We start from the raw sequence: 26,959 nt of genomic DNA, 5'->3' as shown, positions 1-26,959 counted from the left end.
TTATATTTCAGTAAAAAAACATGTTTTCCTGTCTGTTATATTACAGTGAAATCCGAAAAAAAGCAATTTTGTCTGTTTGTTATATTACAGTAAAATGAGAAAAAATTGCCTGTATTTTTCTGTCTGTTATATTACAGTAAAATCCGAAAAAATGCCTTTTTTTCTGTCTGTTATGTTACTGTGAAATTAGAAAAAACATGCGTGTTTTTTCTGTCTGTTATATTACAGTAAAAAAATATGTTTTCCTGTCTGTTGTATTACAATAAAATCAGAAAAAATGCATGTTTTTTTTGTTTTCTATATTACAGTAAAATCAGAAAGAAATGCATGTTTTTTGTCCGATATATTGCAGTCAAGTTAGAAAAAAATATGCATGTTTTTTCTGTCTGTTATATTACAGTAAAATCAGAAAAAAATGCATGTTTTTTGTCTGTTATATAATACAGTAAAATCAGAAGAATGCATTTTTTTCTGTCTGTTATATTACAGTAAAATCAGAAAAAATATTTTTTTTCTGCCTGTTATATTACAGTACAATCAGAAAAAATGCACGTCTTTCTGTGTGTTATATTACAATAAACAAATAAAAAAAATCATGTTTTTTCTGTTATATTACAGTAAAATCAGAAAAATGCCTGTTTTATCCGTCTGTCATATTACAGTAAAATCAGAAAAAAATTATACTTTTTTGTTTGTTCATTACAGTCAAATCAGAAAAAATGCATGTTTTTCGTCTGTTATATAATACAGTAAAATCATAAAAAATGCCTGTATTTCTCTGTCTGTTATATTACAGTAAAATCAGAAAAAATGCATTTTTTCTGTTTGTTATATTACAGTGAAATCCGAAAAAATTATAATTTTTGTCTGTTTGTTATATTACAGTAAAATCCGAAAAAATGCATTTTTTTCTGTCTGTTATATTACTGTAAAATCAGAAAAAACACGCATGTTTTTTCTGTCTGTTATATTACAGTAAAAAAAACATGTTTTCCTGCCTGTTGAATTACAGTAAAATCAGAAAAATTGCATGTTTTTTTTTTGTTTTCTATATTACAGTAAAATCAGAAAGAAATGCATGTTTTTTTGTCCGATATATTACAGTCAAATTAGAAAAAAATATGCATGTTTTTTCTGTCTGTTATATTACAGTAAAATCAGAAAAAAATGCATGTTTTTTATGTCTGTTATATTACAGTAAATCAGAAAAAAATCACGTTTTTCTGTCTGGTAATTACAGTAAAATCAGAAAAATGCATGTTTTTTTCTGTCTGTTATTTTACAGTAAAATCAGAAAAAAAAAAATTTTTTCTGCCTGTTATATTACAGTAAAATCAGAAAAAATATTTTTTTTCTGCCTGTTATATTACAGTAGAATCAGAAAAAATGTGCGTTTTTCTGTGTGTTATATTACAGTAAAATCAGAAAAATACACATTTTTTTCTCTGTTATATTACAGTAAAATCTGAAAAAAATGCCTGTTTTTTTTTTGTCTGTTATCTTACGGTAAAATCAGAAAAACATTTGTTTTCTGTCTGTTATATTAAAGTAATATCAGAAAAAACATGCATGTTTTTTCTTTCTGTTATATTACGGTAAAATCAGAAAAAAAATATGTTTTTTCTGTCTGTTATATTACAGTAAAATCAGAAAAAATGCATGTTTTTTCTGTCTGTTATATTACAGTCAAATCAGGAAAAAAATATGTTTTTTCTGTCTGTTATATTACAGTAAAATCTGAAAAAAATGCATGTTTTTTCTGTCTGTTATATTACAGTAAAATAAGAAAAAAATCATGTTTTTCTGTCTGTTAATTACAGTAAAATCAGAAAAAATGCATGCTTTTTGTCTGTTATAATCCAGTAAAATCAGAAAAATGCATGTTTTTTTCTGTCGTATTACAGTAAAATCAGAAAAAATGCAAGTTTTTCTGTGTGTTATATTACAGTAAAATCAGAAAAATACACGTTTTTTCTGTTTGTCATATTACAGTATAATCAGAAAAAATCGCCTGTTTTTTTTGTCTGTTATCTTACGGTAAAATCAGAAAAAAATTGTTTTCTGTCTGTTATATTAAAGTAATATCAGAAAAAACAACATGCATGTTTTTTCTGTCTGTTAATTACAGTAAAATCAGAAAAAATGCATGTTTTCTGTCTGTTATATTACAGTAAAATGAGAAAAAAATATGTTTTTTCTGTCTGTTATATTACAGTAAATTCAGAAAAATGCACGTTTTTCTGTGTGTTATATTACAGTAAAATAAAAAAAATACACGTTTTTTTCTCTGTTATATTACAGTAAAATCAGAAAAAAATGCATGTTTTTTCTGTCTGTTATATTAAAGTAAAATAAAATAAACACATGTTTTTTCTGTCTGTTATATTACAGTAAAATCAGAAAAAATGCATGTTTTTTCTTTCTGTTATATTACAGTAAAATCAGAAAAAAATATGTTTTTCTGTCTGTTATATTAAGGTAATATCAGAAAAAACAACATGCATGTTTTTTCTGTCTGTTATATTAAAGTAAAATAAAATAAACACATGTTTTTTCTGTCTGTAATATTACAGTAAAATCAGAAAAAATGCATGTTTTTTCTTTCTGTTTCTATTACAGTAAAATCAGAAAAAAATATGTTTTTCTGTCTGTTATATTACAGTAAAATCAGCAAAAAATATGTTTTTTCTGTCGGTTATATTACAGTAAAATCTAAAAAAAATGCATGTTTTTTCTGTCTGTTATGTTACAGTAAAATCAGAAAATAATCATGTTTTTCTGTCTGTTATATTACAGTAAAATCAGAAAAAAATCATGTTTTTCTGTCTGTTAATTACAGTAAAATCAGAAAAAATGCATGTTTTCTGTCTGTTATATTACAGTAAAATGAGAAAAAAATATGTTTTTTCTGTCTGTTATATTACAGTAAATTCAGAAAAATGCACGTTTTTCTGTGTGTTATATTACAGTAAAATAAAAAAAATACACGTTTTTTTCTGTTATATTACAATAAAATCAGAAAAAATGCATGTTTTTTCTGTCTGTTATCTTACGGTAAAATCTGAAAAAAATATATGTTTTCTGTCTGTTATATTAAGGTAATATCAGAAAAAACAACATGCATGTTTTTTCTGTCTGTTATATTAAAGTAAAATAAAATAAAAACATGTTTTTTCTGTCTGTTATATTACAGTAAAATCAGAAAAAATGCATGTTTTTTCTTTCTGTTATATTACAGTAAAATCTGAAAAAATTTGTTTTTTTCTGTCTCTTATATTACAGTAAAATCAGAAAAGCATTATGTTTTTTCTGTTTGTTATATTACAGTAAAATCAGAAAAAATACATGCAATTTTTTGTCTGCCATATTACAGTAAAAAAAACAAAGCATGCATGTTTTTTCTGTCTCTTATATTACAGTAAAATCAGAAAAAATGCACGTTTTTCTCTGTGTTATATTACAGTAAAATCAGAAGAAAAAAAAAAAATTCTCTGTTATATTACAGTAAAATCAGAAAAATACATGTTTTTTTTCTCTGTTATATTACAATAAACAAATAAAAAAATTCATGTTTTTTCTGTTATATTACAGTAAAATCTGAAAAATGCATGTTTTATCTGTCTGTTATACTACAGTAAAATCAGAAAATAATCATGTTTTTCTGTCTATTATATTACAGTAAAATCAGAAAAAAATCATGTTTTTATGTCTGTTAATTACAGTAAAATCAGAAAAAATGCATGTTTTCTGTCTGTTATATTACAGTAAAATCAGAAAAAAATATTTTTTTTCTGTCTGTTATATTACAGTAAATTCAGAAAAATGCACGTTTTTCTGTGTGTTATATTACAGTAAAATAAAAAATACACGTTTTTTTCTCTGTTATATTACAATAAAATCAGAAAAAAATCATGTTTTTTTCTGTCTGTTATATTACAGTAAAATCAGGAAAAATCACGTTTTTTCTGTCAGTTATATTACTGTAAAATCAGAAAAAATGCATGTTTTTTCTTTCTGTTATATTACAGTAAAATCAGAAATAAATGCATGTTTTTTCTGTCTGTTATATTACAGTAAAATCAGAAAAGCATTATGTTTTTTTCTGTTTGTTATATTACAGTAAAATCAGAAAAAATACATGCAATTTTTTGTCTGTTATATTACAGTAAAAAAAACAAAGCATGCATGTTTTTTTCTGTCTGTTATATTACCGTAAAATCAGAAAAAATGCATGTTTTTCTGTCTGTAATATTACAGTAAAATCAGAAAAAATGCCTGTTTTTTCTGTCTGTTATATTACAGTAAAATCAGAAAAGCATTATGTTTTTTTCTGTTTGTTATATTACAGTAAAATCAGAAAAAATACATGCAATTTTTTGTCTGTTATATTACAGTAAAAAAAAACAAAGCATGCATGTTTTTTCTGTCTGTTATATTACAGTAAAATCAGAAAAAATGCATGTTTTTTCTGTCTGTTATATTACAGTAAAATCAGAAAAAAACAGTTTTTTCTTTCTGTTATATTACAGTAAAATCAGAAAAAAAATGCATGTTTTCCGTCTGTTACATTACAGTAAAATCAGGAAATATCATGTTTTTTCTTTCAGTTATATTACAGTACAAACAGGGAAAAAAATCATGTTTTTTTCCATCTGTTATAGTACCGTAAAATCAGGAAAAATAATGTTTTTTCTGTCCGTTGTACTACAGTACAATCAGAAAAACATGCATGACCTGACCATTGACCGCCTTTCATATAGTTATCACTTCTACCCTAAAAATAAAGAATGCATTTTTAGCAAAACCTTCAAATGTATACTAAGAAGACTGCACATGAATATCAGGTTGCAGGAAACTACAAGTAAAATAGAATGGAACCATATTAATATTTTGCTACATTATTAAAGCCAATATCATTTCCCTGGTTTTATTTGTGGAGCTTCACATACATTTCCCATCAAGATCCAACCTTTTAGTTATTCTGCTTTAAATAGCAAGTCATTATTCATGTGCGTCACATAATGGAGCGTGCGGCTGCAGCGGCGACACTTGACTTGTTACCTCCTGTCCTCCACAGACATGCTCCTCCTCTCTGCTCTCCTCGGCTTCTTTGGAGGTTTCGCAGCGTGTCGGAGATGTTTCTGCGCCGACTTGTCTTCCTCATCTGCTTTCTTACCAGTCGTCAGCTGCGGCTTGGGGCGGCGGATCTTTGCAACTGGAGTGGCAGGTAAAGTCATTGCAACAATCCTGGAAAGGACGCCTGTTTGACTATCAATATATAAGAAGATCTAATACATTTAGATAAAATGTTATGTTTGACTTTTGGCTGTTTATTTCATGGAGGGGCAAAGTTGATTAACAAATGTATATGTTTTTTTAAATAACTCATTTTGACCCAGGAAAAGCTGCAATAACCTCCTTGCAAAGGACCTCAGTATAGGAAAATCTTCTTATTCACATAATAGGTGTCAAAGTCAAGGCCCGCGGGATATATTTGATTACCATGAATTGATTAACGTGGACCCCGACTTAAACAAGTTGAAAAACTTATTGGGGTGTTACCATTTAGTGGTCAATTGTACAGAATATGTACTGTACTGTGCAATCTACTAATAAAAGTATCAATCAATCAATCAAAATTAGTATTACAAGCGGCCCGCAGGCCACAGCCACCTGCTGCTGTTTTGAAACCATTTTGAAAACAAATGATAAATGTATGCATTATCCTGTTAGATCTCACATGATATATTGAGTTTTGGAACATTTTCTGTCATAAATGTTACTTCACTAAAGTACCAATTATTGTCTCACACACACACGAGGTGTGGTGAAATGTGTCCCCTGCATTTGACCCATCCCCTTGTTCACCCCCTGGGAGGTGAGGGGAGCAGTGAGCAGCAGCCGTGGCCGCGCCCGGGAATTATTTTTGGTGATTTAACCCCAAATTCCAACCCTTTATGCTGAGTGCCAAGCAGAGAGGTAACGGCTCCCGTTTTTATAGTCTTTGGTATGACTCGGCCGGGGTTAGAACTCACGACCTACCCCTCCCAGGGCGGACCCTCTAACCCAGGGGTAAGGAACCTATGGCTCGCGAGCCAGATGTGGCTCTTTTGATGACCGCATCTGGCTTTCGGATAAATCTGAGCTGACGCTGCTTATTACGATAAGTATTGAATAATTCCACTTGTAATTAAAAATAACGTTCAAAATATAAAACATTCTCATGCATTTTTATGTTCAAGAAGTTGCGTTAATGATAAGAAGTAAGTTATTTATTATTGGTTAGTGTGGGGCTTGCCCTCCTGGGGGTTCTTCAGACCACCAAGCACCGACATGAGGAGCCTGTTTCAGGGTTACAATATTGTTTTATTTTTCAGTAAGTCTCTCAGTTGCTTTCCAGCATTTGTCTTTTTCTCTTTCGTTCGCGCTCTGGCTCCAGCCCCGACCCCGTCTCTCCTCCTAGCTGCTGCTTATAAACAGAGTGACAGGTGATTAGATAACAAGGCCCAGCTGGGCCATCCACGCACCTGTCGCTGATTTCGAGGCCGGTCCTGGCAACACCCTGCTTTGCTGCAGGCCACGCCCCCTCCACATTTAGCATCAGAATAACAATGTTTTTAGAAAGAATAAGAGACATGAAATGTTGGTCTTACTTAAAAATGCACTCGTTTAGTTGTGTTCAGTGTTAAAAAAAATATCATATGGCTCTTACGGAACTACATTTTCAAATATTTGGCTTCTTGGCTCTCTCAGCCAAAAAGGTTCCCGACCCCTGCTCTAACCCATGGGTGTCAAACTCTGGCCCGCCGTGTAATTTCATTTGGCCCTTGAGGTAATATCAAATTAAGATTAGAGCTGGCCCGCCGGTATTATACAGCTGCATTCACCGCTGATACTCATACTTGCCAACCCTCACGATTTTCCAGGGAGACTCCCAAAGTTCAGTGCCCCTCTCAAAAATCTCCCGGGGCAACCATTCTTCCGAATTTCTCCCGATTTCCACCTGGACAACAATATTGGGGGCGTGCCTTGAAGGCACTGCCTTTAGCGTCCTCTACAGCCCGTCATCACATACTATGTTCCGCCATACAAACAACGTGCCGGCCCAGTCACATAAAACACGCGTCTTTAACACACACAAGTCCATAAGGGTCACACTGAGGGTGGCCGTATAAACAACTTTAACACTTTTACAAATATGCGCCACACTGTGAAGCCACACCAAACAAGAATGACAAACACATTTTAGTAGAAGCATTTAAGTCTCACCTTAAAACTCATTTGTATACTCTAGCCTTTAAATAGACTCCCTTTTTAGACCAGTTGATCTGCCGTTTCTTTTCTTTTTCTCCTATGTCCCACTCTCCCTTGTGGAGGGGGTCCGGTCCGATCCGGTGGCCATGTACTGCTTGCCTGTGTATCGGCTGGGGACATCTCTGCGCTGCTGATCCGCCTCCGCTTGGGATGGTTTCCTGCTGGCTCCGCTGTGAACGGGACTCTCGCTGCTGTGTTGGATCCGCTTTAGACTGGACTCTCGCGACTGTGTTGGATCCATTGTGGATTGAACTTTCACAGTATCATGTTAGACCCGCTCGACATCCATTGCTTTCCTCCTCTCCAAGGTTCTCATAGTCATCATTGTCACCGACGTCCCACTGGGTGTGAGTTTTCCTTGCCCTTATGTGGGCCTACAGAGGATGTGGTAGTGGTTTGTGCAGCCCTTTGAGACACTAGTGATTTAGGGCTATATAAGTAAACATTGATTGGTTGATTGACATTTCGGGAGAACATCCGCACTGTAGCACAACATAAAAACAAAACAGAAGAAATACCCAGAAACCCTGGCAGCACTAACTCTTCCGGGACGCTACAAAATACATCCCTGCTACATCCAAACTCCGCCCTCCCCAATTTTTATTTACATTTGATTTGATATGCCATTGATATTTTTTAATCATTATAATTATAATTTAAAACTGGATTTTGCATGTGACTATAAAGTTATATAAGCCTTGCTTGTTCAATATTCATTTCAAAACTTGTTTGGGTCCTATTAAAAGGTTCATTTGTTCAACCTTGGCCCGGGGCTTTGTTCAGTTTTACATTTTGGCCCACTCTGTATTTGAGTCTGACACCCCTGATCTAACCACTAGGTCACTGGGTAGGTTTTCTATATTTTTATTGTAATATTTTCAGAATGTGTACGTTCGATTTTTGGCCCAAGTAAGGCAAAGAAAACAATCCGAAGTTGTCTTTATTTTTTTTACTTTTAATACCCTAGATTTTCCTTCATGCGGGCCCCTGAGCTAAAACTACTTTGACCCCCAAATTAGGCGATAATGCATTTTTATTTCACTTTCATGAGAGGGTCCATATATGTGCTGATCGGTCGGCCAATTTTGTATGTGATCGCCATTGTTGATTAATGCATTTTATTGTCCATCACAAAGGCTAAAACTGTATTTATGTTTAGTCCTCTACTACAGTGGTGTGCAGTTAGGGCCAGCAAGGCCTACTCTGCTGGCCTATAACATAAATCATGATCATACATTAATTGTAATCTACTTTCCATAAAGTATTAATCATATTCTCTTCATGTCTTATTAGGTCCAGTGTTGCTGGTTTATACATTAGAGCTTTTTTTCTATTTAATCAGAATCCTGCTAGTTTGTAGGAATTCTGCTGGATAGACAGTTGATAGGCAGTTGCGATAGCCAATCAGATCACGAGTTGTTGACAGTAGCCCATTTAGGTAGCGTTACACTAAATGTGACTGTGACTGGATCTTCACTCGTCACTCCTAAGTGAGAATCCAATCACAAGTTGTAATTTGAGAAAAAAGCCGGAAGGGACACCGGAGCCACACCCGGCCAACGGAGAAATCATCGGTTCTCACTTTTTTTTTTTAACCCACAAAGAAAAAGTTCAAAAATGGTATTTATTTATTTATTTTTCCACATTTAATATGTTCTTTATAATTATTTTAATTTTGACAGTATCACATAAGGCAGTGGTTCTCAACCTTTTTTCAGTGATGTACCCCCTGTGAACATTTTTTTAATTCAAGTACCCCCTAATCAGAGCAAAGCATTTTTGCTTGAAAAAAAGAAATAAAGAAGTAAAATACAGCACTATTTCATCAGTTTTTGATTGATTAAATTGTATAACAGTGCAAAATATTGATCATTTGTAGTGTTTTTTCTTGAACTATTTGGAAAAAAAGATATCAAAATAACTAAAAACTTGTTGAAAAATAAACAAGTAATTCAGTTATTAAAAAAAATTTCTACACATAGAAGTAATCATCAACTTAAAGTGTCCTCTTTGGGGATTGTAATAGAGATCCATCTGGATTCTTTAACTTCATTCTAAACATTTCTTCACAAAAAATAAATTTTTAACATCAATATTTATGGAACATGTCCACAAAAAAATCTAGCTGTCAACACTGAATATTGCATTGTTGCATTTCTTTTCACACTTTATGAACTTACATTCATATTTTGTTGAAGTATTATTCAATAAGTATATTTATAAAGGATTTTTGAATTGTTGCTATTTTTTAGAATATTTTCCCAAAAAATCTCACATACCCCTTGGCATACCTTCAAGTACCCCCAGGGGTACGCGTACCCCCATTTGAGAAACACTGACATAAGGTATGTTTTGATTGATTGATACTTTTATTAGTAGATTGCACAGTACAGTACATATTCCGTACAATTGACCACTAAATGGTAACACCCCAATAAGTTTTTCAACTTGTTTAAGTCGGGGTCCACGTTAATCAATTCATGGTATATTTATATGCTGATGCGGGTTCATTGATTTTTAAATGTGCCGAAATATAGCCTGTTTCGTACACTGTTGAGGTGTTTCAATGCCCAGTAGTGCAGAAGTGTGTTCATATACAGCATGGGTGTCAAACTCTGGCCTGCCTTGTATTTTCATTTGTCCCTTGAGGCAATATCAAATTAACATTACAGCTGGGGTGTCGCTCTAACACCACATTCACCGCTCATACCCGTACTTGCCAACCCCCACCCCCTGATTTTCCAAGGAAGTGAAGTGAAGTGAATTATATTTATATAGCGCTTTTCTCAAGTGACTCAAAGCGCTTTACATAGTGACACCCAATATCTAAGTTACATTTAAAGCAGTGTGGGTGGCACTGGGAGCAGGTGGGTAAAGTATCTTGCCCAAGGACACAACGGCAGTGACTAGGATGGCGGAAGCGGGAATTGAACCTGCAACCCTCAAGTTGCTGGCACGGTCACTCTACCAACCAAGCTATGCCGCCCCGGCATAGCTTGGTTGGAGACTCCCAAATTTCAGTGCCCCTCCCGAAAATCACGAAGGGGCAACCATTCTCCCAAATTTCTCCAGATTCCCACCTGGACAACAATATTGGGGGCGTACTGCCTCAAGCGTCCTTTAAAACCTTTCGTCACGTCCGCTTTTCCTACGTAGAAACAGCATGCCGGCCTAGTCACATGATATATGTGGCTTTTACACACACACACACACACACACACACACACACACACACACACACACACACACACACACACACACACACACACACACACACACACACACACAAACTAATGCAATGCAAGCTTGGTCAACAGCCATACAGGTCACACTGAGGGTGGCCGTATAAACAACTTTAAGACTGTTACAAATATGCGCCACACTATGACCTAACACTAAACGAGAATGACAAAAATCTACCGAGGCAACCATTCTTCCGAATTTCTCCCGATTTCCACCCGGACAACAATATTGGGGGCGTGCCTTAAAGGCACTGCCTCAAGCGTCCTCTAAAACCTTTCGTCACGTCCGCTTTTCCTACGTAGAAACAGCGTGCCAGCCTAGTCACATGATATATGTGGCTTTTACACACACACACACACACACACACACACACACACACACACACACACACACACACAAACTAATGCAATGCAAGCTTGGTCAACAGCCATACAGGTCACACTGAGGGTGGCCGTATAAACAACTTTAAGACTGTTACAAATATGCGCCACACTATGACCTAACACTAAACGAGAATGACAAAAATCTCCCGAGGCAACCATTCTTCAGAATTTCTCCAGATTCCCATGTGGACAACAATATTGGGGGCGTGCCTTAAAGGCACTGCCTCAAGCGTCCTCTAAAACCTTTCGTCACGTCCGCTTTTCCTACGTAGAAACAGCGTGCTGGCCTAGTCACATGATATATGTGGCTTTTACACACACACACACACAAGCTAATGCAATGCAAGCTTGCTCAACAGCCATACAGGTCACACTGAGGGTGGCCATATAAACAACTTTAAGACTGTTACAAATATGCGCCACACTATGACCTAACACTAAACGAGAATGACAAAAATATCCCGGGGCAACCATTCTTCCGAATTTCTCCCGATTTCCACCCGGACAACAATATTGGGGGCGTGCCTTGAAGGCACTGCCTTTAGCGTCCTCTACAGCCTGTCATCACGTCCTATGTTCCGCCATACAAACAACGTGCCGGCCCAGTCACATAATACATGCGTCTTTAACACACATAAGCTAATGCAATGCAAGCTTGGTCAACAGCCATACAGGTCACACTGAGGGTGGCCGTATAAACAACTTTAAGACTGTTACAAATATGCGCCACACTATGACCTAACACAAACGAGAATGACAAGCAAATTTCGGGAGAACATCCGCACCGTAACACAACAATAATAATAATAATAATGGATTAGATTTATATCGCGCTTTTCTATTGTTAGATACTCAAAGCGCTCACAGAGAAGTGGGAAGCCATCATTCATTCACACCTGGTGGTGGTAAGCTACATCTGTAGCCACAGCTGCCCTGGGGTAGACTGACGGAAGCGTGGCTGCCAGTTTGCGCCTGCGGCCCCTCCGACCACCACCATTCATTCATTCATCATTCATTCAGCAGTGTGAGCGGCACCGGGGGCAAAGGGTGAAGTGTCCTGCCCAAGGACACAACGGCAGCGACTTTGATGTCCATAGGTGGGAAGCGAACCTGCAACCCTCAGGTTTCTGGCACGGCCGCTCTACCCCAAACACAACAGAACAAATACCCAGCACCCCTTGCAGCACTACCTCTTCCTGGACGCTACAATGTACAAATGTATTATTAGCCTGTGGGAAAAGTTTATTTTGATATTTACCTGAGAAGGCTGCACATAGAAAAGAGGCATTACATTTCTATTTAAATTTGATTTGATATGCCATTGCTATTTTTAAATGATTACTATTATTTGAAACTCTATTTTGCATGTCACTATTAAGTTATATAAGTCTTGCTTGTTCAATATTTAATGCAAAACTGGTTTGGGTCCCTATTAAAAGGTTAATTTGTTCAACCTCGGCCCGCGGCTTTGTTCAGTTTCAAATGTTGGCCCACTCTGTATTTGAGTTTGACACCCCTGCTGTATAGCATTTCTCCAGCCGTGGTCATGTGGTGACATCAATTATGGTATTTTGAGGGGTATTTATTAAAGTCGGACTAAGTAGGACATCACTGAAGGCCTAGGTGGGAGACACTATTACAGCAAATCAACTACAATTCTTATCAGTAGAGGACGAGGCTCAGTTTTGATTGACAGTGTCAGACAGGTACTGTAAAGTTCTTCCTACTTGCAGTGGTTTCCCCGCCGGAGTGGACCCCAGGACGGTCCTGCAGGTGCGTCTCCGCTGCACAGAGGGTTCCGTGAGGTGGGTCCACCCGGGCCCAGCTCTGAGGGTGGTCCTCCAGCCCAATCTCTCCTCCGCTAAGCGCACCTCAATCTGCATCAAACCGTTCCAGACCTTGGGCGGCGCCAACCTGTTCGTAGAAAGGGGCGGGACACTGGAGCTGCTGGTCACGGACGAGCAGAGGGCAGAAAATGTCAGGTGTTTTCCAGCAGAGGGACCACAGATGCCCGCCATCTACATCCAGATGAGCCCTCTGGGAGACGGACCATGGAGTCCACGTCGGATGGGTTTTAGATATGAGCTGACGGCCAACAGGAGAGCGACAACCAGCCTGGACCACACGAGTGAGTCATGCTTGTTCTTTATTTGAACTTTTTTACAGGTGGTGTTAAAGGGGCCAGAGGCACGAAACCACATGTGTTGAAGCAGGGGTCGGGAACCTTTTTGGCTGAGAGAGCCATGAAAGCCAAATATTTCAAAATGTATTTCCGTGAGAGCCATATCATATTTTTTAACACTGAATACAACTAAATGTGTGCATTTTTAAGTAAGACCAACATGTTTAGAGTATAATAAATCCCTTATTCGTTTTAATAACATTCTTATTCTGAAGTTAACCAATAATAAATCGAATACTTCTTACCATTAATGCGACTTCTTGAACAAGTCTGGTAGAAAACGGATGGATGGATAAAATGCATGAGAATGTTTTGTATTTTGATTAGGGATGCACCGAAATGAAAATTTGTGGCCGAAGCCGAATAAAATTCAAACGCTTGGCCGAAGGCCGAATACTGAATAATGAATGCAGTTTTTCACCATTTTTTTAATATTGCATAAATAGCCTAAAATAAATATTTAGATATGTTTTTCAAATAAAGTATTTTTTTATTGGATATCGACATTTTTTTAATATTCCAGTAGTCTTTGCTTTTCAAAAAAAAACACAGTTTTTCATTTATATTAGGCCTTCAAACAAAACATGCATTCCAAAAAAAAAATGAAGTGCATTAAAGTGGATAAACCCACAACAAATGAATTATTATCTTTTTGGCAAAAGTCTGCTTAGCCACAGTAGATATGCTAATAATGTAAACAGAAGGCTCAAGTAAATCTCAATAAGTGTGTGCTTGTAACCTCATACACTTATACAGGTAGCCTACACAACAGGCTAATAATGTAAACAGAGGCCCCACTAAATCTCAATAAGTGTGTGCATGTAACCTCATACACTTATACAGGTACACAACATATCCCAACGTCACTGCACGTTGGTTGATTGCGTCACCGCCTCAAAAAATTGCGTCACACGCCACTATTCGGCCTTGTTTTTAACTCATTCCACCGAAGGCCGAATGTGGCTTTTTTTGCCATATTTGGCCGAATATATTCGGTTACCGATTAATCGGTGCATCCCTAATTTTGAATGTTATTTTTAGCTCTGTGCTTACTAGCGGAATTATTCATACTTATGGTGTTAAGCCAGGGGTGCCCACCGCACACTGAAAAATCAGAGCAAGCGGGGGCCATTTTCATCATTTTTATTTTAAAAACCAATACAATATATGTATAAAAAATATACATTTGGGCCTCCACTCAGTTATGATCCCGGGAATCCCAAAGGGTTTTGGTCCAAAAAAACATTACAAATGTGTCATTATTCAGTATTTTATTTTGTATTATTATGCAAGTTTTAAATCTCTAGATCAACATTAGAAAAAACACTAAATATGCAATATTTTAACCAATAACTTTTTTAGGTGGGATGTTTGAGATTATATAATAATTGGAGCCTTAATTTTAGATTTTGATTCATTATTATTTTTTGAGCAATGACACTTAAAAACAGATCACACTAAAATAATTGGGGATCCAAAAGTGTCCTACTCATTAAAGTGTTAAAAAATAAATTATAATTTTTTTTTACTGTTTACTTTTAGCACAATAATCTTGAGATCGACTTCAGATATATCCGTCAATTTTAAGTTTTATTGTTGTTTATGTTTTGTTTGTTTGTTTTAGGCCCTTCTTTAAAAAAACAACAAAAAAACAGCTGTGTTTTTTAAATGGTATAACACAAAATATGCAACATTTTCCCCAAAAAATATCTCAAAGTGGAATATTGTGACGTAATCAAAGCCTTGTATAGGTCAATAATTCAAAAGGACATTGTTTTTGATTTATAGGGACGGCGTGGCGCAGTGGGAGAGTGGCCGTGCGCAACCCGAGGGTCACTGGTTCAAATCCCACCTAGAACCAACCTCGTCACGTCCGTTGTGTCCTGAGCAAGACACTTCACCCTTGCTCCTGATGGGTGCTGGTTGGCGCCTTGCATGGCAGCTCCCTCCATCAGTGTGTGAATGTGTGTGTGAATGGGTAAATGTGGAAGTAGTGTCAAAGTGCTTTGAGTACCTTGAAGGTAGAAAAGCGCTATACAAGTACAACCCATTTATTTATTATTATTTTTTAAAGAAAGAAACAGCCTGCATGGCAGCTTTGTGTTATTACAGTAAACATTGCAACAATTTCTTGTTACATTTCACCTGTTTGCTCTTTTATACCACTTTTTATGTTTTTTATTCTTTTTTAATTGTATTCTTAAAATGTGCCGTGGAGCCGTTAAAAAAATGACCCACAGGACGCACTTTGGACATCCCTGTGTTAAGCAATGTCAGCTCAGATTTATCTGAGAGCCAGATGCAGTCATCAAAAGAGCCACATCTGGCTCTTGAGCCATAGGTTCCCTACCCCTGTGTTAAAGGGTTATTCTGCTTACTGTGTGCATTGTTGGATATATATATATATATATATATATATATATATATATATATATATATATATATATATATATATATATATATGTAGGTAGGTGTGGGAAAAAATCACAAGACTTCTTCATCTCTACAGAACTGTTTCATGAGGGGTTCCCTCAATCATCAGGAGAGTTTTTTTCTCCTTTTCAAAACTCTCCTGATGATTGAGGGAACCCCTCATGAAACAGTTCTGTAGAGATGAAGAAGTCTTGTGATTTTTCCCACACCTATATATATATATATATATATATATATATATATATATATATATATATATATATATATATATATATATATATATATATATATATATATATATATATATATATATATATATATATATATATGTGTATATATATATATATATATATATATATATATATATATGTGTATATATATATATATATATGTGTATATATATGTATATATATATATATATGTGTATATATATATATATATATATATATGTGTGTATATATATATATATATATGTATATATCCATCCATCCATCCATCCATCATCTTCCGCTTATCCGAGGTCGGGTCGCGGGGGCAGCAGCCTAAGCAGGGAAGCCCAGACTTCCCTATCTCCAGCCACTTCGTCTAGCTCTTCCCGGGGGATCCCGAGGCGTTCCCAGGCCAGCCGGGAGACATAGTCTTTCCAACGTGTCCTGGGTCTTCCCCGTGGCCTCCTACCGGTTGGACGTGCCCTAAACACATCCCTAGGGAGGCGTTCGGGTGGCATCCTGACCAGATGCCCGAACCACCTCATCTGGCTCCTCTCCATGTGGAGGAGCAGCGGCTTTACGTTGAGCTCCTCCCGGATGGCAGAGCTTCTCACCCTATCTCTAAGGGAGAGACCCAAACTCATTTGGGCCGCTTGTACCCGTGATCTTATCCTTTCGCTCATGACCCAAAGCTCATGACCATAGGTGAGGATGGGAACGTAGATCGACCGGTAAATTGAGAGCTTTGCCTTCCGGCTCAGCTCCTTCTTCACCACAACGGATCGATACAACGTCCGCATTACTGAAGACGCCGCACCGATCCGCCTGTCGATCTCACGATCCACTCTTCCCCCACTCGTGAACAAGACTCCTAGGTACTTGAACTCCTCCACTTGGGGCAGGGTCTCCTCCCCAACCCGGAGATGGCACTCCACCCTTTTCCGGGCGAGAACCATGGACTCGGACTTGGAGGTGCTGATTCTCATTCCGGTCGCTTCACACTCGGCTGCGAACCGATCCAGTGAGAGCTGAAGATCCCGGCCAGATGAAGCCATCAGGACTACATCATCTGCAAAAAGCAGAGACCTAATCCCGTGGCCACCAAACCGGAACCCCTCAACGCCTTGACTGCGCCTAGAAATTCTGTCCATAAAAGTTATGAACAGAATCGGTGACAAAGGACAGCCTTGGCGGAGTCCAACCTTCACTGGAAACGTGTCCGACTTACTGCCAGCAATGCGGACCAAGTTCTGACACTGATCATACAGGGAGCGGACTGCCACAATAAGACATTCCGATACCCCATACTCTCTGAGCACTCCCCACAGGACTTCCCGAGGGACACGGTCGAATGCCTTCTCCAAGTCCACAAAGCACATGTAGACTGGTTGGGCAAACTCCCATGCACCCTCAAGAACCCTGCCGAGAGTATAGAGCTGGTCCACAGTTCCACGACCAGGACGAAAACCACACTGTTCCTCCTGAATCCGAGGTTCGACTATACGGCGAAGCCTCCTCTCCAGTACACCTGAATAAACCTTACCGGGAAGGCTGAGGAGTGTGATCCCACGATAGTTGGAACACACCCTCCGGTCCCCCTTCTTAAAGAGAGGGACCACCACCCCGGTCTGCCAATCCAGAGGTACCGCCCCCGATGTCCACGCGATGCTGCAGAGTCTTGTCAACCAAGACAGCCCCACAGCATCCAGAGCCTTAAGGAACTCCGGGCGGATCTCATCCACCCCCGGGGCCTTGCCGCCGAAGAGCTTTTTAACTACCTCAGCGACCTCAGCCCCAGAAATAGGAGAGTCCACCACAGATTCCCCAGGCACCGCTTCCTCAAAGAAAGACGTGTTGGTGGGATTGAGGAGGTCTTCGAAGTATTCCCTCCACCGATCCACAACATCCGCAGTCGAAGTCAGCAGAACACCATCCGCACCATACACGGTGTTGATAGTGCACTGCTTCCCCTTCCTGAGGCGCCGTATGGTGGTCCAGAATCGCTTCGAAGCCGTCCGGAAGTTGTTTTCCATGGCTTCCCCGAACTCTTCCCATGTCCGAGTTTTTGCCTCCGCGACCGCTAAAGCTGCACACCGCTTGGCCCGTCGGTACCCGTCCACTGCCTCCGGAGTCCTATGAGCCAAAAGAACCCGATAGGACTCCTTCTTCAGCTTGACGGCATCCCTCACCGCTGGTGTCCACCAACGGGTTCTGGGATTACCGCCACGACAGGCACCAACAACCTTGCGGCCACAGCTCCAATCAGCCGCCTCGACAATAGAGGTTCGCAACATGGTCCACTCGGACTCAATGTCCCGCACCTCCCTCGTGACATGTTCAAAGTTCTCCCGGAGGTGTGAATTGAAACTCTCTCTGACAGGAGACTCTGCCAGACGTTCCCAGCAGACCCTCACAATGCGTTTGGGCCTGCCAGGTCTGTCCGGCATCCTCCCCCACCATCGCAGCCAACTCACCACCAGGTGGTGATCTGTAGAAAGCTCCGCCCCTCTCTTCACCCGAGTGTCCAAAACATAAGGCCGCAAATCCGATGACACAACTACAAAGTCGATCATGGAACTGCGGCCTAGGGTGTCCTGGTGCCAAGTGCACATATGGACACCCTTATGTTTGAACATGGTGTTCGTTATCGACAAACTGTGACGAGCACAAAAGTCCAATAACAAAACACCACTCGGGTTTAGATCCGGGCGACCATTCTTCCCAATCACGCCTCTCCAGGTTTCACTGTCGTTGCCAACATGAGCGTTGAAGTCTCCCAGTAGGACAAGGGAATCACCCGGAGGAGCACTTTCCAGTACTCCCTCGAGTGTACCCAAAAAGGGTGGGTACTCTGAACTGCTGTTTGGTGCGTAAGCACAAACAACAGTCAGGACCCGTCCCCCCACCCGAAGGCGAAGGGAAGCTACCCTCTCGTCCACTGGGTTGAACTCAAACGTACAGGCTTTGAGCCGGGGGGCAACCAGAATTGCCACCCCAGCCCGTCGCCTCTCACTGCCGGCAACGCCAGAGTGGAAGAGGGTCCAGTCCCTCTCGAGAGAACTGGTTCCAGAGCCCTTGCTGTGCGTCGAGGTGAGTCCGACTATATCCAGCCGGAACTTCTCTACCTCGCGCACTAGCTCAGGCTCCTTCCCCCCCAGTGAGGTGACGTTCCACGTCCCAAGAGCTAGCTTCTGTAGCCGAGGATCGGACCGCCAAGTGCCCTGCCTTCGGCTGCCGCCCAGCTCACAATGCACCCGACCTCTATGGCCCCTGCTATGGGTGGTGAGCCCATTGGAGGGGTGACCCACGTTGCCTCTTCGGGCTGTGCCCGGCCGGGCCCCATGGGAACAGGCCCGGCCACCAGGCGCTCGCCATCGTGCCCCACCTCCGGGCCTGGCTCCAGAGCGGGGCCCCGGTGACCCACGTCCGGGCGAGGGAAATCTGGGTTCATTTCGTTGTAATTCCATAGAAGTCTTTGAGCTGGTCCGATGGCAGTGAAGTCTCATTGAATTGCTACAGTGAATTACAGAACTAAAGCTTCTATATATGTATATATATATATATATATATGTATGTATGTATGCAGTCTTGCAGTGACCAAATATGCCTGATTAACACTCCGTAACGAGTCAATAATATCAACTAAGCTCACCTTTGTGCATTCACGCACAGCATAAAAAGTTTGGTGGACAAAATGAGACAAAGAAGGAGTGGCATATAACACGTCTTTCTGTGGCAACGTCGGAGAAAGTTATACATGTCAACAAACTGTCGAGTCCCAGTCCACACAACGGTGAGTTCAAGGGCCGCTGAAATTAGTAGGACAAAACGGCACTCGCCAATCACTCTGTAGGACGTGTTTGTACTACAGAAACTACCGTATATTACAACAAAAATTATATTTTTCCCCCCATTTCCATACATTTTTGACAAAGTTCCATGGAGCCACCATAGCATTAAAGCTATGTTTTAGACCTTGGTTAATTTGTCCATCGTGACTAATGTTCATGGTGTGCCTTTTGATTTTTGGTTTACCTGTTTAGTCCTAATTTAAACCTTCTTATCTACACTTCGCCTACAGCGGCTCTGTATGCAGGTGTCACACCAAGAGCAACCATTACTGTACTGTGACAAGAGCAGCTGTTCCAGTCCAGATCCCAAACACCCAGATGTTGGTCAGCCTGGGTGTTTGGTCTGCTTTCCATCTTGGAACAAAGCACGAGCACAGGGACCCTCATCAAGGGCATCGGGCCAGAGGGGTCTGAATTGACCCCCCCGCAAATAGTTTGCAGATTCCACAAATGCTTGGTCATGGTTCCTTAGCACTGATCCACGTGTGAGGGCTCGACCTATAGTGGTGATGGTCTCACTCTAGACCAGGGGTCACCAACCTTGTTGAAAGCAAGAGCTACTTCTTGGGTACTGATTCATGCAAAGGGCTACCAGTTTGATACACACTTCAATAAATTGCCAAAAAATAGCCAATTTGCTCAATTTACCTTTAATAAATAAATCTATATCACGGTGGCAGAGGGGTTAGTGCGTCTGCCTCACAATACGAAGGTCCTGCAGTCCTGGGTTCAAATCCAGGCTCGGGATCTTTCTGTGTGGAGTTTGCATGTTCTCCCCGTGAATGCGTGGGTTCCCTCCGGGTACTCCGGCTTCCTCCCACCTCCAAAGACATGCACCTGGGGATAGGCCCCTCCCACCTCCAAAGACATGCACCTGGGGATAGGCCCCTCCCACTTCCAAAGACATGCACCTGGGGATAGGTTGATTGGCAACACTAAATGGTCCCTAGTGTGTGAATGTTGTCTGTCTAGCTGTGTTGGCCCTGTGATGAGGTGGCGACTTGTCCAGGGTGTACCCCGCCTTCCGCCCGATTGTAGCTGAGATAGGCGCCAGCGCCCCCCGCGACCCCAAAAGGGAAAAAGCGGTAGGAAATGGATGGATGGATATTAAAAAAAGGGTATTACTGTCTGTCATTCCGTCGTACATTTTTTTCCCTTTTACGGAAGGTTTTTTGTAGAGAATAAATGATGAAAAAAACACCTAACTGAACAGTTTAAAAGAGGAGAAAACAAGAAAAAAATGAAAATTCAATTTTGAAACATAGTTTATCTTCAATTTCGGCTCTTTTAAATTCACATTTCAATCGAAAAAAATGAAGAGAAAATCTAGCTAATTCGAATCTTTTTGAAAAAATTAAAAAAAGAATTTATGGAACATCATTAGTAATTTTTCCTGATTAAGATTAATTTTATAATTTGGATTACATGTTTTAAATAGGTTAAAATCACATCTGCACTTTGTTAGAATATATAACAAATTGGACCAAGCTATATTTCTAACAAAGACAAATCATTATTTTTTCTTTTAGATTTTCCAGAACAAAAATTTTAAAAGAAATAAAAAAAAAAGATTTAAATTTGATTGTACAGATTTTCTAGATGTGCCAGAATAATTTTTTTTGAATTTTAATCATATTAAGTTTGACGAAAAATTTAACAAATATTTTTCTTTGAAAAAACAGAAGCTAAAATGAAGAATTAAATTTAAATGTATTTATTATTCTTTACAATAAAAACAAAAAATGACTTGAACATTGATTTAAATTGTCAGGAAACAAGAGGAAGGAATTTAAAAGTGTTTAAAAATGATTTTAGGATTTTTAAAGTTGTATTTTTTCTCTAAAATTGTCTTTCTGAAAGTTATAAGAAGCAAAGTAAAAAAAAAAAAAAAGGAATTTATTTAAACAAGTGAAGACCAACTCTTTAAAATATTTTCTTGGATTTTCCAATTCTATTTGACTTTTGTCTCTCTTAGAATTAAAAATGTCCAGCAAAGCGAGATCAGCTTGCTAGTTGTCACGTTGTGTAAATGCTAAATAAAAAGAGAATACAATGATTTGCAAATCCTTTTCAACTTATATTCAATTGAATAGACTGCAAAGACAAGATATTTCATGTTCACACTGATAAACGTTGTTTTTTGCAAATATTAGCTCATTTGGAATTTGATGCCTGCAACTTGTTTTTAAAAAAGCTGGCACAAGTGGCAAAAAAGACTGAGAAAGTTGAGGAATGCTCATTTGGAACGTGCAAAATAATCATTAACTTTGGATTTAATGGCAGCAACACATTGCAAAAAAAGTTGTCACAGGGGCATTTTTACCACTGTGTTACATGGCCTTTCCTTTGAACAACACTCAGTAAATGTTTGGGGACTGAGGAGACACATTTTTGAAGTGGAATTCTTTCCCATTCTTGCTTGAATTCCAGCTTAAGTGGTGCTTCTGCTATTTTAGCCTTCAAAATGCACCACACATTTTCAATGGACTACAGGCAGGCCAGTCTAGTACCTGCACTCTTTTCCTACGAAGCCACGCTGTTGTAACACATGGCTTGGCATCGATTTACTGAAATAAGCAGGGGCGTCCATGATAACGTTGCTTGGATGGCAAAATACAATATATTGCCAAAAGTATTTGTCCACCTGCCTTGACTCACATATGAACATGAAGTGCCATCCCATTCCTGACCCATAGGGTTCAATATGATGTGGGTCCACCTTTTGCCGCTATTACAGCTTCAACTCTTCTGGGAAGGCTGTCCACAAGGTTGCAGAGTGTGTTTAGAGGAATTTCCCACCGTTCTTCCAAAAGCGCAGTGGTGAGGTCACACACTGATGTCTCCGTTCTTATTCATCCAAAAGGTGTTCCATCAGTTAAGGTCAGGACTCTGTGCAGGCCAGTCAAGTTCATCCACACCGGACTCTGTCATGCATGGGGCCAGGCCAAGTGATTAGGACACCTGATTCTGATCATTTGGATGGGTGGCCAAATAATTTCGGCAATATAGTGTAAGTTGCTCCAAAACCTGTATGTACCTTTCAGTATGAATGATGTGTAAGTTACCCTTGCCTCGTGCACTAATACACCCCCCATACCATCACACTTTCTGCTTTTTACACTTTGCACCTAGAACAATCCGGATGGTTCTTTTCGTCTTTGGTTCGGTGGACACGACGTCCACAGTTTCCAAACACAATTTGAAATGTGGACTCATCAGAGCACAGAACAACTCACTGCTCCCCTCAACACCCCGGGGGTGATCAAGGTTGATGGGTCAAATGCAGAGAATAATTTCTCCACACCTAGTGTGTGTGTGACAATCATTGGTACTTTAACTTGAACTTTTCCGCTTAGCATCAGTCCATTATAGATGAGCTCGGGCCCAGCCAAGCCGGCGGCGTGTCCGGGTGTTGTTGATAAATGGCTTTCGCTTCGCATAGTAGAGTTTTAAAAGATGTAGCCACCAACTGTAGTTACTGACAGTGGTTTTCCTGAAACTTTTTTTTTTTTGTGCAAATAATAAATAACTTAGAATTTCATGGCTGCAACATGTGCCAAAGTAGTTGGGAAAGGGCATGTTCACCACTGTGTTACATCACCTTTTCTTTTAACAACACTCAATAAACGTTTGGGAACTGAGGAAACTAATTGTTGAAGCTTTGAAAGTGGAATTCTTTACCATTCTTGCTTGATGTACAGCTTAAGTTGTTCAACTTGTTATCATATTTTACGCTTCATAATGTGCACAGATGCTGGCTTTTGAACTTTGCGCCTATAACAATCTGGGTGGTTATTTTCATCTTTGTTCCGGAGGACACCACGTCCACAGTTTCCAAAAACAATTTGAAATGTGGACTCGTCAGACCACTGAACACTTTTCCACTTTGCATCAGTCCATCTCAGATGAGCTCGGGCCCAGCCAAGCCGGCGGCGTTTCTGGGTGTTGTTGATCAATGGCTTTCGCATTGCATAGTAGAGCATAACTTGCACTTACAAATGCAGCGACAAACTGTAGTTACTGACAGTGGTTTTCTGAGGTGTTCCTGAGCCCATGTGGTGATATCCTTTACACACTGATGTCGCTTTTTGATGCAGTACCGCACGAGGGCTCAAAGGTCACGGGCATTCAATGTTTCGTGGAGTGATTTCTCCAGATTCTCTGAACCTTTTGATGATATTATTGACCGTAGATGGTGAAATCCCTACATTCCTTGCAATAGCTGGTTGAGAATTGTTGTTCTTAAACTGATTGTTGACAAAGTGGTGACCCTCGCCCCGTCCTTGTTTGGGAATGACCGAGCATTTCATGGAAGCTGCTTTTATACCCAATCATGGCACCCACCTGTTCCCAATTAACCTGTGCACCTGTGGCATGTTCCAAATAAGCGTTTGATGAGCATTCTTCAGTCATCAGTCCATCTTAGATGAGCTCGGGCCCAGCCAAGCCGGCGGCGTTTCTGGGTGTTGTTGATAAATGGCTTTCGCTTCGCATAGTAGAGTTTTAAAAGATATAGCGACCAACTGTAGTTACTGACAGTGGTTTTCTGATGTGTTCTTCAGCCCATGTGGTGATATCCTTTACACACCGATGTCGCTTTTTGATGCAGTACCGCCTGAGGGATTCAATGTTACGTGGAGTGATTTCTCCAGATTCTCTGAACCTTTTGATGATATTACAGAGCGTCGATGGTGAAATCCCTAAATTCCTTGCAACAGCTGGTTGAGAAATGTTGTTTCTCAGGCATTTGTTGACAAAGTGGTGACCCTCGCCCCGTCCTTGTTTGTGAATGACCGAGCATTTCACGGAAGCTGCTTTTATACCCAATCATGGCACCCACCTGTTCCCGATTAGCCCGTGCACCTGCGGCATGTTCCAAATAAGTGTTTGATGAGCATTCCTCAACTTTCTCTGTCTTTTTTGCCACTTGTGCCAACTTTTTTGAAACATGTCGCAGGCATCAAATTGCAAATGAGCTCATATTTGCAAAAATTGGCAAGGTTTTCCAGTTGGGACGTTAAATATCTCGTCTTTGTAGTCTATTCAATTGAATATAAGTTGAAAAGGATCAGCAAGTCATTGTATTCTGTTTTTGTTTAGCATTTACACAACTTTTTGTATTTTGGTTTCTGATTGCTTCCTGTCATATTTCGCCTCTGCAGCTGCGTGTCGGCCATGCAACCATACAGAGCTGCTGATGGCCGCCTGCAACAGCGACTTTGGTGAGTACGGGAAGGTGTTCAAAATATGAAAAATGCCAAAACAAAAAAAGACTAAAAAACACCAACGCCTGTTTGCTGGTTGGCAGTGGTCCGAGGCAACATAGACAAGGTGCTGCACGACCTGGCTGGTCACCTGTCGTTGGTGGAAGTGTCGGCGGCGAGGGTTCACTGGCAGCGTAGCGCCGTGTTCCGCCGTCATTCTGACGCTCCCGGGTCGTTGAACCCGTGGCGCGGCGTCATCCGGGCACACCTGCAGTGTGGCATCAGGCCCGGGGACGGAGAGTTTCTTTTCACGGGGTCAGAACACTTCGGGGAAGCCTGGCTGGGGTGCGCCCCACGTTATAAAGACTTTTTGTCCATTTACCAGACCGCTAAGGCGTCACGGCAGAATCTCTGTGACTTTCCTTCGGACTGAGGTTCTGTTTGGTTCTGCGGGACGTCAGGCTGAGAGTCGGTCTTTGTCTCCCCCATCATTGGCCTCTTCCAGGGGAGAGGAGCAGGCTCTTTGTGGCCCCGCTCTTGTTCACTTGGCTGGCTCCTAGGGGACAATTGACCTCTGAACTGAAGTGGGGGAGGGAAGTTAGACTTTTGCCACTCCGGCCTTTTGCCAAGTTTGTTATTGAGCAGAAAAAAACATTTTCCAGAGAGTGTCAGGAAACAATTAGATTTTAGTGAAAAAAACATCCATCCAGCCATCCATTTTCTTCCGCTTGTCCCTTTTGGTGTGAATAAAACGTGAATTTTATAAATATGACCTATGTGTTATTATATTTTCTTGCCTGGACTGTGTGACAAGAGGTGGTACTTTCGTGACCTCTGTGATGTATTTTTTGTGGACTTCTGGATCTGCCTCCCGGGAGCCTTTTGGCCATGGAGACCAGCTGCCACACCGAAGTTGGTTTGGAAAGACTGGAGGAGATGCGGATGAGGGGACAGGGCTGCGGAGCTAGCACTGAGCACTGGGACGGAGAGGCTTCGAGGTGTCTTGGCTGGGTGAGCAGGCGTCGGACACCTCAGTCACCTTGGACGTATCCTTGCTCATCCATTGGGTGGAGTCGGCTGTTTCGGTTGCTTTGTTGGGTCTGCTTCTGTCTCTGGCCATGCTCCCTCCTCCCCAGCGGACGATGGCGTGGAACACCGCAGAGGCCACCACAGTGGATATGTTTCTTTTACTTTTTATTCATAGCTGTATGTAGAAGTGTCTGCTTGTATCCGCTGTTCACTTGGCTGGCTCCTAGGGGACAATTGACCTCTGAACTGAAGTGGGGGAGGGGGGTTAGACTTTTGCCAGTCCGGCCTTTCGCCAAGTTTGTTATTGAGTAGAAAAAAACATTTTCCAGAGAGTGTCAAGAAACAATTAGATCCATCCATCCATCCATTTTCTTCCGCTTGTCCCTTTTGGGGTGAATAAAACGTGAATTTTCTAAATATGACCTATGTGTTATTATATTTTCTTGCCTGGACTGTGTGACAAGAGGTGGCACTTTCGTGACCTCTGTGATGTATTTTTTGTGGACTTCTGGACCTGCCTCCCGGGAGCCTTTTGGCCATGGAGACCAGCTGCCACACCGAAGTCGGTATGGAGGGACTGGAGGAGATGCGGATGAGGGGACAGGACTGCGGAGCTAGCACTGAGCACTGGGACGGAGAGGCTTCGAGGTGTCTTGGCTGGGTGAGCAGGTGTCGGACACCTCAGTCACCTTGGACGTATCCTCGCTCATCCATTGGGTGGAGTCGGCTGTCTCGGTTGCTTTGTTGGGTCTGCTCCTGTCTCTGGCCATGCTCCCTCCTCCCCAGCGGACGATGGCGTGGAACACCGCAGAGGCCACCACAGTGGATATGTTTCTTTTACTTTTTATTCATAGCTGTATGTAGAAGTGTGTTTGTATCTGCTGTTCACTTGGCTGGCTCCTAGGGGACAATTGACCTCTGAACTGAAGTGGGGGAGGGGGGTTAGACTTTTGCCAAGTTTGTTATTGAGCAGAAAAAAACATTTTCCTGAGAGTGTCAAGAAACAATTAGATTTTAGTGAAAAAACATCCATCCAGCCATCCATTTTCTTCCGCTTGTCCCTTTCAGGGTGAATAAAACGTGAATTTTATAAATATGACCTATTTGTTAT

The 26,959-nt window shown here is 40.3% G+C and overlaps 1 protein-coding gene across 1 annotated transcript in view; it reads left to right on the top strand.

Moving 5' to 3' along the window:
• The window catches only part of LOC133541694 (meteorin-like protein), a 33,440-nt gene extending 6,498 nt beyond the window's left edge, over positions 1-26,942 (top strand). The window contains exons 2-5 of the mRNA XM_061885243.1: positions 5,078-5,227; positions 12,674-13,068; positions 24,778-24,837; positions 24,924-26,942. Of these exons, the coding sequence (XP_061741227.1) occupies positions 5,136-5,227; positions 12,674-13,068; positions 24,778-24,837; positions 24,924-25,252 (876 nt within the window). The 5' untranslated portion in view covers positions 5,078-5,135 and the 3' untranslated portion in view covers positions 25,253-26,942. The remainder of the gene's footprint in view (positions 1-5,077; positions 5,228-12,673; positions 13,069-24,777; positions 24,838-24,923) is intronic.
• Positions 26,943-26,959: the final 17 nt, after the last annotated feature.

Source organism: Nerophis ophidion, linkage group LG23 (genome assembly GCF_033978795.1).
Source record: "Nerophis ophidion isolate RoL-2023_Sa linkage group LG23, RoL_Noph_v1.0, whole genome shotgun sequence".
Classification (NCBI taxonomy): domain Eukaryota; kingdom Metazoa; phylum Chordata; class Actinopteri; order Syngnathiformes; family Syngnathidae; genus Nerophis; species Nerophis ophidion.
Note: the sequence above shows the minus strand (reverse complement) of the source record. Positions and strands in the feature narration are given on the sequence as shown.